Consider the following 12,155-nt stretch of genomic DNA (forward strand, 5'->3'; position numbering starts at 1 on the left):
GAAGTGCTCAAAACTGGCCACTTGGAAGGGCCTTTCAGAATGAAGCAGTTTGAAAAATACAACTTATGTACTCTTTGGGCTATGATCCCTTAAGCAGGGAAGTCGATTGGTATCACACAGTGCACTAAATTCAGAAGGGCTCATCTCTATGCTCTAATCCCTACAGAGGGACTCTCCTAAGGGATTAGGGCATAGGGAAGAGCCCTTCCAAAGTGAACCCAGTGTTTGTCTAGATATTGTACTGACCATTTTGAGAGATGTAAACAAAAACAATGGTCCCAACGTATTTCCTGTTGTACATTTGTAATTTCTATAGCTTCCGAGAATCTAAAAAGAGCCACATACTGATAAATAATGTTATGAGATCTGTTTTAATATTAAGTTATGCTTGATTTGCCTCTTCTTTCAGTTTGATAATAATAGTTTGATAACAAGCAGGAAATGTTCATGGGCCAATGGCATGACCACATTGAAATGGCCTGTATAGTCTACATCACACGTGTTCCTGGAGGGCCTCAGCCTTTGCAAAGTTTCGCTTTAACCATAATTAAACACACCTAATCAAACTAATTGAGTCTCCAAAGCTTGTTTGAGACCTACAAGTAAGTGTGATGAAACTAAACTGTGAAAAATCTCGTTTAATATTCTACTCAGGTAAATAAGTGTCAGTGAACGTTTCTTCCGAAGTAAAACTCCATGCAAATGTGCTGAATGCAAATTCCCTTCCTCAAGCATAAATAAATATTTGAAAAACAGAATAAACAGGGATGTATACTTTTAACTATGTATGGCTGCCTAACCATCCGGCTCTTTTTCCCTGTATTAATTATGCAACTTGCATATACAATCTGTCATTAAATTAGACACTTTGCTCTGAAGTAATGTCACATTTATAGAGTTTGCTTCATGTTCTTATAGTTGTCTCCTCTATTCCTATTAGCCCACTTGGGGAAATGTTGTCTAATATTATAAAGGCTTATTAAAGAAACGGTGCTGTCAAAAATGATTCGCTCACCACAAATGATTCTCTCATCATTTACTTTATTATGTGTAGATGATATTCGATATGTGAAGATGATGATCTTGAATGTGCAGTGTTTTCTACTATATACATCACACCTATTTGTCTATTATGTGAATCTTAAAATGTCATTGGATAAAATAAGCCATTGCATGCAGACATCTTTTGCAAAAGTGAGTAGACGTCAGTGATGCTACTTTTACACAATACATGTGGCAGGACCAGTGATAACCGCAGAATTACTGAAAACTTAAGGAAGGGCTTTTATCAGATCACCAAATTCTCTGTAAGTATAGCTGAAGCTTGCTTTTTGTTAAAACAAATTATCATTGGTATAAACAAACACCTGTAATCATTTGTTTAGGCTGATTTAAATTTGATCTGTATATTTTAATTTCCCAGCACTGGGTTGCGTCCGGAAGGGCATCCACTGCGTAAAACATATGCTGGAATAGTTTGCGGTTCATTCCGCTGTGGCGACCTCTGATGAATGAATCAATATACATTTTAAGTTTGCTTGTACACAATATTTTCCAGTCTGCAGTCCAAGTTTGGGTTTTGTTACTAAATGATAGCTGTAAATTTAAGAAAGCTGAGTGTAGGTATGATTACTATCAATGTTGTTTTTATTATCATTGTTAATATAGTGAAAAGCTGTATATTATAATGTTTAACTACCATTCTGAACAGGATTCAGTGTCCTGGTCTCCTCCCCCGAATCATTTCCCAAAAATAAATGCAATCATGCTGGAGTGATAAAGTTTGCACAAACCCGAAGCACTCAACAAACAAGAGCAGTAGCATAATTCAGTGAAAGTCTTGCAGAGTAGCTGACACTTGAAGATGGACAGAAAACAAACTTTCTCTGATTTATTTGATTTGCTTATTTCTCTATTAAATTATTGATCATTATGAGGATAAGCGGCGTGAAGAGTTTGTTTCCAGTTTTGTCTGTCGCTGTGGTTTTTCTCTATTTGAGCTCGGTGAAATGGGAGATAAAAACGCAAGAGGAGAAACTTCAGCAAGTCCAGCAGAACTTGTCATTGCACAGCTCTCTTCTGCTCCACAAACTGGACAAACTGGAGGCTCATTTGATTGCTGTGGGTGAGTTGCTGATATCTAGTATTATATACTTCTTTTAGGCTGTTATTTTATATGGTACTTCTTAAAATTTCCAATAAACCAAAATTTACCTTTTTCTTTTAGCTACAAAATTGTCACACATTATTTTAAGGTACAATTATTGCTATTGTAAACCATTAACTATTAATTTAGCCTGAATAATCTTCTTATTTGCTGCTTATTTATTTGTTATAAAGGTAGTTAAGTTTGGTATTGGGTAGTATTGTGGATGTAGAATAAGATGATGCAGAATATGTACTTTATAAGTACTAATAAACAGTCGATATATTAATAATAGTATGGTGTAAGCCTCTAGTTAATAGTGAGAATTTGTACTTGAACAAAAGTGTTACTGATAAAACTACACCACTATATTATTCCATATCTGTATGACCAACATTGCTGAAAATATCTTCTTTAGTGAAATCTACATTAAAACCAACTGCTTAATATAGTATAGGTTACTCTTCCTTCTCAAAAGAAGATTTAAAGGGGAGCTATTATGCAAAACTCACTTTTTAAACACAGTTGTGTGGCAGCAGTGTGTGAGTATAACCAGCTTCTAATGGTAAAAATGCATGAATTGTATTTTTTATTATCACACTTGATTAAAACAGTCTGCAGAAACACTTTGATTGCTATTTTTCCATTTGTACGTGTCATCATAGGAGGAAAGCCCCGCCCATTAATGAATCTCTCCCTCATTAGCATAGAACGTTAGTCTTGCTTTTTGAATCTGACACTATGCTTACACACGGGTATGTGTAGCTCCGCCCTCTTCTAAAAATAGCACAGTCTCATTTGAATTTAAAGTGACAGTCGCCAAAACGGCACAATTAGGATCAAAGCCTAAAATGGGCAGATTCAAGGAGTTATTAAACATTACTTGTGTGGTATTTTGAGCTGAATCTTCACATACACACTCTAGGGGCATCAGAGACTTATTTTACATCTTGTAAAACAGGGGCATAATAGGTCTCCTTTAACTTTTAAGTTATTAGACAAATAGATATACCGACAGAAATATGTAAATGTGAGCTGTAATGTACCAGAATGAAAGGCTATAACCAGTTTTATTCCCAAAACTATTTTTTATGTATAGAATATTTATTTTTTACATGATATTAGAGAGCGTTTTTATTCAGGAAATATTTTAAGGGTAGCTAATATTTATAAAAGGTGTCTTCTGGAGGAATTTTAAAAAGTATTGTCATTGATCAAACTGAAAGGTCTTAAATGACTTTTCATCAGTCTTGTTTGTACACTTGTGCATAACTTAAGAAAATTAGGGCTGGAAAATATGCGATATGTGAAGTCGTTGAGTGTTGCAATAACAATATTTCTAACTAACTTACTTGCAAAATGCTCTTTAATCAGCAATTTAAAAATATATTTTATTTATGTGATGATCATACTAAAATAAACAGGTAATAGACATTTTTCTGTGAAAACTGGTTTAAAAAATGATGTCAAGGTGCAAAAAGTTTGAGTTTAAAGTCATTTTTCTCTCTTGTCTCCTGGCATTAGTATTTATTTTCAGCTCTAGGTTCACCAAACGGCACCTACCAGGATAATACCGATAAAGATAAAGGTCCCATCTGATTGGTCAGATTTGGATAACCAACCTATGCATGCAGCACACAAATGCTTGGCACATAAAATTAACTTTAAATAAATTTATTGGACTTCTCTGTGATATAGATATTCCATATACTAATATTGCAATAACATTAATTGTTCTATATATTGTACAGCTCTAATTAAAACATAAATACATACATTTTACTCACAGAACATTGAACTTTTTGCAGAAGAGAAACGCCTCAATGTAAAAAGTGAGAAGAAACCAGCAAAGAAGCTATTCCCAGATTCAAATCTCTTCAACAGATGGAGTGTGGAGCTTTCAGAGGATGAACAGAGGAAAGCTGAGGATCTCTTTCAGAAATATGGATATAATGCTTTCCTCAGTGATCAACTGCCTCTGAACCGAGAGCTGCCGGACACTCGAGACCACAGGTCAGCTTCAATGCTTTATCAAATGCATTCAACATCAACATTCATTCATTTTGCATTGGTGATTTTTGCAGATGCATTGAACGTGAATATCCTCCCGATCTGCCCACCATCAGTGTGGTGCTGATTTATCTGGACGAGGCTCTGTCTGTCATTCAGAGAGCCATTTGCAGCATCATCAACAAAACTCCAGCTCATCTGCTGAAAGAGATCATACTGGTGGACGACCACAGCACTAACGGTGTGTTCCTCAAACATTCCTGCAGATTGTGCACAACGTGAGCTGATGCCTCCTGAAATCTGTCTTCCACAGAGGATCTGCAGACGCAGCTGCATGTTTACATCAGCTCCATCAATGAGAAGCACCCAGGCCTGGTGAAGATGGTGACCCATCCAGAACAGAAAGGCCTCTCGCAGGCACGGATCTCAGGCTGGAAGGCCGCCAGCGGGGACGTGGTCGCCATTCTGGACGCCCACATTGAGGTCCATGTCAAATGGTGTGAAACTGCTCAGCTGACTTAAATAAAATATATATTTGCTCAACTAGATATAACATATTTTAATGAGACAAGTGAACAAACAGAATGACTGTATGATACATGAGATGTGAATTTCTTAAGAACTATTTTTTTTCCAGGGCGGAGCCTCTACTTGCACGTATCCAGGCTGATCGCACACTAGTCTTGAGTCCTGTGTTTGATAAAATTAATTATTATGACCTGGAGGTAACTAAGTATCTTGCCTCTGCTCATGGTTTTGACTGGGCTCTCTGGTGTATGTATGTGACATTCCCGCAGAAGTGGTACAATCAAAACGACCCTTCGCTGCCAGGAAAGTGAGTGTGCATTGTTGCTTTTGTATTTCATGTTTTTAAAAATATTACCTCATCTGCCTTGTCATTGGAGACTCCAAAAAATGGTCATGAACAATATAAACTGAACTGCTTTGACATGCGTATGTTAGGAAATTTATTTAAATGAGCATTTCGGCATTCTAGACTTTTTGGTATGGCTGTAATATGTGGCCCAGTCTCCAATGGCACACTTCTTCTTGGGCACTTGTGGATTCACAATGGTGGCCATGTGCGTCCATCTGCTTATAGAGTGTTTTGTTCATTGATTTAGCTTTGAAAAAGTTGCTAGCTTGTACTCCCTTTGCACATAAAACTTGATTAAAAAGTAAACAGGCTTGTTCCGGTTCAGCAATTACAGCAGTGAGTCTGAATTCAAGAGTTCACACTTTGCTGATGATTGATAATAAAGCTTGTTTGGCATGCTCTCCCGGGAGGGAGCCCTAAGCTTATGAATGTTTTTTGACTGTGCAAGGAAACCGGAGAACCCGGGGACAACCCACGAGAGAACGGGAAGATTGAGCAAAACTCAGCACAGAAATGTCATCTGGTTCAGTAGGGACTTTAACCAGAGACGTTCTTACTGTGAGGCAACAATGCTAATCAATGGGCTGCCGTGTCACGTATCTGGAAAGGAGGGGGAGTAGGGATGGGTAGGGGATGGGGGGGGGGTTCGTCAAGACGAAGATGTTGAGATAAGAAAAACTCAGGTTATTTATAGTGAGTTAGGAATCATCTGATTGGAGATTCAATCATGAGCTGATGCAGCTGAGAACAATCCTAAGCATGTGATCCTCCTGAAATTAGTTCATAAATAAACCTCACTTATTTGAATTATAGTGTTTGCCGAAAAAGTGTTCCTTCTCGTTGCATTTATGCCAAATAAAGGGGTGTAAAAACTTCTCTTCCAAATCCCTGCTGCCATTTTGATATGGGTAAGGGAAGTTTATATGGAAAGAGCCTCAATCTCTTGGTTTTGACAGAAGCAGCAAGTCTACATTTAGTGCGATTTCGCCAAGTAGGTCATGATCCTGGATCAACATTCCAATCAGCCAATCAGATTTAAGGGATAAGTTTAGGCTTAAGCTGCGGTCACACTTGACTTTTCTCCCTATAGACTTCCATTCATATGCATGCGAATGCGTCAGACCGGAAACGCAGCATCATGCGTTAAGTTTCGCAGTTTTCTGTGGTGAAAGTTCAAGCTTAATGAACTCTGACCAGCGACATCGCATCACTTGACTGCGTGAGACCTCTCTGGACAGAAATGAAAAACATGGAGCAATCACTGGCTTTTTTAAATGTCTAATCATCTTGTTTAATCTTGCTCCTTTTCGCAGAGCCGTATGGCAGAACTTCGCATGCTCAAACTCTAGTGTGACCGCAGCTTTAGTGTTAGGGTTATGTGCTTTACATCATCATTAACCAACTATGAATCCCCTGTGATTTTGGGAATCATTTACAGTTAGGTTTAAGGGTAGGGAATAGGTATGGATTACATTTTCAAGGAGTGATGTCCCAGGATAAACATGGATGTTAATGAATCATACCTGGATGGATGCATACATGGATGTTTCATAAAATCACACCCACCCAAGTCCACTCCATATGCAACATAAATCTGTCACTGCAGATCATGTTTTATTTACTACCATGACCCACATGTTCCCTAAAGCTGCGGTCAAACTAGAGTTTGAGCTTGTGAAATTCTGTCATACGTCGCTGCGAAAAGGGGCGGTATTAAACAAGATGACATTAAAAAAAGTGAGCGATTGCTCCATGTTTTAAATTTCTGTCCAGAGAGGTCATGATTTGATCCTTGATTGGTCTCACGCAGTCAAGTGACGCGATTTCGCAGGTCAGAGTTCACCAAGCTTGAACTTTGCAACGCAGCAACCTGCGAAACTTGACGCATGACCTTGCGTTTTCCGTATAAATGGAAGTCTATGGGGAGAAAAGCCCAGTGTGACCGCAGCTTTAGGGTTAGAGTCAACTCAATTTCTGTAAAACATCCATACTTATGGATATGTAGAATGTTGCATTAAGCAAATTCATGAGGAAATAAAGTATGGATGCATAGGATTTCTTCCAAGTAGTGGAAACTCAAGAAGCGTAATCATTGTAGGGAATAAAAACTGTTAAATGATGCTAAAATCTTGATAATAATGCGAGTTTCCAGGTTGGTGGTTAAAGCCACATTGATGAATGCATTACTCACACCACATTGGTGGTTGTGTTGAGTTATGAGGGGCATAAGATGCAACATTTTCAATGCATCGTTAAAAATTTCAATAGAGGCTGTAGATTTGCACATGCATGCTCAGACACATGCATTTAATAGCGCAATAGAGAGGTGTTGGGATGGGGGCTGGGTTAGAAGTTCCTGAGAGTGCATGTCTGAGTGCACTCGAGCTGCAGACAGACACTTCTCATAAATATAGAAATGGACATTTTTGTTCGAGAGGGACTAGCTTCGACTTGCTTTTCAAACTGGAAAAGCAAACCAAGATCTGTCCTCTCTACCTGTTCTCCAGGAGTCCCTCTGTAATGGGAATACTGGTGGTGGATCGTCTGTTCTTCGGTGAGATCGGGACTCTGGATGAAGGGATGCAGGTGTACGGAGGAGAGAATGTTGAATTGGGAATACGGGTAATTCATCATCATACTACAGCTTTGATCATTTTACTATATTTACATGCTGCACAATGGTGGCGTTGTTCATTGTTGACTTTTGGATGCGTTTTGGTTCAGGTGTGGCTGTGTGGAGGGAGTGTAGAGATTGTGCCCTGCTCCAAAATTGCACACATTGAAAGGGCGCACAAACCCTACATGCCCGACCTGAGTAACGTCATGAAGAGAAACGCCCTCAGAGTGGCAGAAGTTTGGATGGACGAGTACAAGAAAAATGTCTACATGGCTTGGGGTCTTCCCATGCAGGTATATCTAATGAAAAGATTCATGTTTACAAGTCTTGATTATCAAGGCTATTAGTAGGTGCCGTTTACACTGGTGTGTTTTTGATTTAATATGCCATTTCAGACATCAAAAGTCTCCTCATCCAGCATTTTTATTGGGTTTTAGAAAAACGATCTCTGTCCACAATAAAAAACACATGCTAAAATGCAAGATTCAATTCAACTCACCTTTATTTGTATAGCGCTTTTACAAAGTAGATTGTGTCAAAGCAGCTTCACATAGAAGATCATAGTAAGTTGAAACCGCGTCAGTTCAGTTTTCAGTGTTTAGGTTGAGTTCAGTTTAGCTCAGTTCAGTGTGGTTTAATAATCACTACTGAGAGTCCAAACACTGAAGAGTAATCCATCGATGCGCAGCTCTACAGATCCCCAACCATGCAAACCAGTGGGGACAGCGGCGAGGAAAAAACTTCACCAATTGCTGAAAGTAAAGAATTAAAAAACATGGAGAGAAACCAGGCTCAGCTGGGCACGACCATTTCTCCTCTGGCCAAACATCTTGTGCAGAGCTGCATGATCTGTAAACACTTACATTCATGGACATGCATATGCATATATAATAATTATAATTCGCTATACTCCATGGCTTTGTGGCTGTTCTTAAAGAAGATGACAAGGTTTGTTTGAGCCCGGATCGACTATGGCTAGTTATTATATGTATATATAATTCCGCTGGAATCTCTCGCTGTGTATTTTAAACATGGCGGGTTTTTTGTTTTCATTCTGGCTTGTTGCGTAAGCGAATGATTTATCTCTGTAAGCCAATAGCGTCCAGCTGCGCGTCTAGCTCCGCCTTTTGGTACCCTTTCGAAAGGGTGCCGAAAAAGTAGTACGGTACGGTTCGGTAGGCCTTTTGACAGTGGAAACGGCCATAAAAGCGTACCAAACCGAACCGTACCGTACCACTCAGTGGAAATGGGCCTTAAGGTGTCTGAGTGGTGTTGACGCCAGGTGTACACATTTTTAAAGTAAAAATAGACTAGTGGAAATGGTATCTTAAGGTGATTATTCCTCTATGTTTATTTTGAGAGCCCTAAAGATGGATGACAAGTGTAATATTATGTTTTGAGGGTCAATTGCAGATTGTACTTTATCTGTCCTTCCTCTTTCCCACAGAATCATGGGATAGACATTGGTGACTTATCGGAGAGAAAGAAACTGAGAGAGAGGCTGAAATGCAAACCGTTTAAATGGTATCTGGAAAATGTCTATACTGAGTTAAATCCCATGGATGATTTGCTTGGTTATGGAGCGGTGAGTGACACACTGTTTACTATGAATCAAGAAAAATGATGAAGCGTTTGATGGTTTAAAATAATGTTCTTGTTATCTCCGACCCACAGCTGATTAATGATCTGCAAACAGGTTTATGTTTGGACAAAGGGCCGTCAGAGGAGAACACTCCCATTTTATATCCATGCCATTTCTTTTCTCCACAGGTAATTGCTTCTCTTCATTTCTCAAATGTATATTTGATGAACATTTGACACACTTAGTTTGTCCTCACACAGCAATTTTTCTATACAACAAGTGGGGAGATATTAGTCGGTGCCCGTCAGTCTCTTTTACACAGCCGAAACCGCTGTCTAGTTGATCCCGGTTCAGGACAATATCCAGAGTTTTCCTGGTGTTCAGACACTGTGAAACCAAAACACATGTACTGGGACTTCAAACAGGTGAACAAATTATAAAACACTAATAGTATACTGTGGTGTACCACAGTCTAAACATTGCATGAACGGTCTGTTGTTACTCTTGTTTGTTTTCAGGGACAGGCCATACAGAACAGAGACACCAAACGCTGTCTGGAGATCAGTACCAAACAGAAAGGAGACTATAAAAATAACGTTTTCATTCAGGAGTGCAGAAACCAACACTGGAGGATACAACATGTAATTCAGGACTTTTAAGCACAATATATAATCAATTGTTTGTATAGAAATGTGTATGTATATATATTGAATTCTCTCCTTAAAAACTAAATAAGCAATAAATCTGGAAAGCATTTGGTCAAGTTTTAGCTGTACTGCAGGGAAAAAGTGTGTACCCAAAGCAATATGATGCTATGTAAATGTTTCCAAAATGAAAACAAAGTCTAACGCTAAAGGTAAAGCAGCCTGGGTTGAACCAAAAGGTAAATTTAAATGATAAAATATCATACTGAAGCAAAAAGTCTTTCAATTTTAACTGTAAGCCTGTGTGAAAAAGTATTTGCCCCCTTATTCCTCAATCCATAAAACCAGTTTCATATTGTGAATACACCTGATTACTGTCAGTATTGATTAAATGCAACTTTAATAATGAATAATTTTTCTGAAGTCTGTGAAAAGATATCACAGAGTATTTTACGATATATACTGAGAATATGTTCCCCTTTTTTGTATGTATTTTGTTTCCTGTTCCAGTTTGCAGTCATGTTTTTAGTTTCTTGCCTGGTTTATTCACCCATGATAGGTATCTGTTGTTATTCCTTGTATATTATAGATTGTATATTTCCTGTGGTTTCGCAATCAGTTGTTAACACATTGTGTGTTTGAGTTTCTGTTCTTTGTTTCTGCTTACCTGTCAACATTGGCATGTAAAAATAAGAGATACTAACATGTCATGCTCATCTTCATAACTTTTCATGCTCATTTAAGACAAAGCTTGCTTTGTTTAATAGAAAACCCACTAAGATCAACATGTTTAGATATTATTATTATCATGTTTATATAAGAAAATCCAATCATTTTTATACTTATTTATAAAGTGTTTTCATGCCTAAATAAAATGAAAGCACAGAACAGATTCACATTTAAGAGCAAGGGGCGTCCCCTTTTGGTTCGGCGGTATGGGTTGCATATAGGGAGGATCGGCTCTTTAATGTTTATCGCCACCCTTCATGCAAAGATTAAAAATACAGGAGAAATACGGGAAAATACCTTTACAGGATGATAGCAGGATAGAATTGTAAAATACAGGACAATCCAGGGAAAAACAAGTGGGTTGAGAGCTATGGTTTTCCGCTATTCAGGCTTTTAATTTCTATTATTAAATCACTCACACTGAGATCCTCACCCAGATCAAAAGATGCATGCGCTAGCTTGATGACCATTCCATAGACATGTTGAGCTTGATTCTTCCCATGATAAACAATCCAAGCCATAACTTTTCATAGCTGAACCTCCAGTTATGTTGGCTGCAGATCTGGGACTGTGGAGGACTATATTGGGAAGTGATATACCAGCTACTGTACACCCTGCTGTAATGAAAGAACACACAATCCCTACATGCCTGTCCTGAGGAGAGGGGTCTGGATGCAGACCTGGTGCAGTTGCAATCTGAGCTGCATCCAATGCTTTTTAATGTGCTCACCTAACCCCACCCCTTACAGTGACATCACTATCTTCATTTCTGTACCATTTAATTTTCTATCATATTTTTATAGCATTTTCTCAACTGTTTAGTTATGGTTAGGCTATTTTTCAGCTCTATTTTATTCCTTTCATGCTCATTAACTCGCAGTTCAAATGCAGTCCGTACCTGTAAACTAACATTGCATCACCGAGATATGCAGTCTCAGCCTGCATCATCAAGGCTGCATCCAGATAATATTGAACCTGAGTAATGCAATGTACACACTGACGTTTGGCTGGATAATGGGGTATATGCCGAAGCATGCTAATAGGACTTTTAATTTGCCAGTAACCTGGGTTAATCGTTTCCGGCGAAGTGTATGCTAATGCAAATTCGGCGCGTTTAAGGTCTGTTTTCCTTAAAAATATGCGATCTCCACTGGCTGAGTGATAGCCGATATAAAGTGGGTGTCAGATTGTACAAGAAGCACTGCATTCAATTAAATTTTTCCCGCCATGTCTTTATAATACGAACATTTATTTTACCCCAGTATAGTCAATGGAGCTTCTGCGCTAGCCTGCCGATTCTGACAGGGACGTGAGAGTAAACGGCTTTTTGTGTCGTTTAACGCTTGAGCAACTAAATGAATGCCAAAGTCTGTTTAACTGATTGTATTTTAATCACATTACAACATCGACGCTGTAAAAGTAACCGTATAAAATGGAAAAAACTCACAATAACAGGTCACCGGAAGTTGATCAGTGTGGGGAAAAACACTAGCTCGGCATATGCCCTATTACAAGAAAGATGTCCACATCATCAGGCATATTGCAATACA

General features: G+C 38.5%; 1 protein-coding gene across 3 annotated transcripts; it reads left to right on the forward strand.

The window, feature by feature from the left end:
• The first annotated feature begins 1,676 nt into the window (after positions 1-1,676).
• Positions 1,677-10,491, forward strand: LOC130223305 (probable polypeptide N-acetylgalactosaminyltransferase 8). 3 transcript variants are annotated; one of them, XM_056456096.1, is made up of 11 exons: positions 1,685-2,125; positions 3,955-4,159; positions 4,231-4,397; positions 4,470-4,653; positions 4,794-4,991; positions 7,541-7,655; positions 7,758-7,943; positions 9,098-9,235; positions 9,325-9,420; positions 9,493-9,657; positions 9,751-10,491. In XM_056456096.1, exons 1-11 carry the CDS (start codon positions 1,933-1,935, stop codon positions 9,889-9,891), a joined length of 1,788 nt encoding a protein of 595 aa, XP_056312071.1. In that variant the 5' UTR covers positions 1,685-1,932; the 3' UTR covers positions 9,892-10,491. The 3 variants fall into 3 exon arrangements, with proteins under 3 accessions (XP_056312070.1, XP_056312071.1, XP_056312072.1); XM_056456097.1 differs by having other exon boundaries at positions 1,686-2,125; positions 4,031-4,159; XM_056456095.1 differs by having other exon boundaries at positions 1,677-2,125; positions 7,541-7,943.
• Positions 10,492-12,155: the final 1,664 nt, after the last annotated feature.

This window comes from Danio aesculapii, chromosome 4, assembly GCF_903798145.1.
Source record: "Danio aesculapii chromosome 4, fDanAes4.1, whole genome shotgun sequence".
In the NCBI taxonomy this organism is placed as follows: Eukaryota; Metazoa; Chordata; class Actinopteri; order Cypriniformes; family Danionidae; genus Danio; species Danio aesculapii.

Bases quoted from the DNA above. Each gene is read 5' to 3' on its own strand.
- LOC130223305 (XM_056456095.1), top strand. From the start codon at position 1,933: ATGAGGATAAGCGGCGTGAAGAGTTTGTTTCCAGTTTTGTCTGTCGCT. The intron at 4,160-4,230 runs GTCAGCTTCAAT...TGATTTTTGCAG, and splicing joins CCGGACACTCGAGACCACAG to ATGCATTGAACGTGAATATC. The intron at 9,236-9,324 runs GTGAGTGACACA...TCCGACCCACAG, and splicing joins ATTTGCTTGGTTATGGAGCG to CTGATTAATGATCTGCAAAC.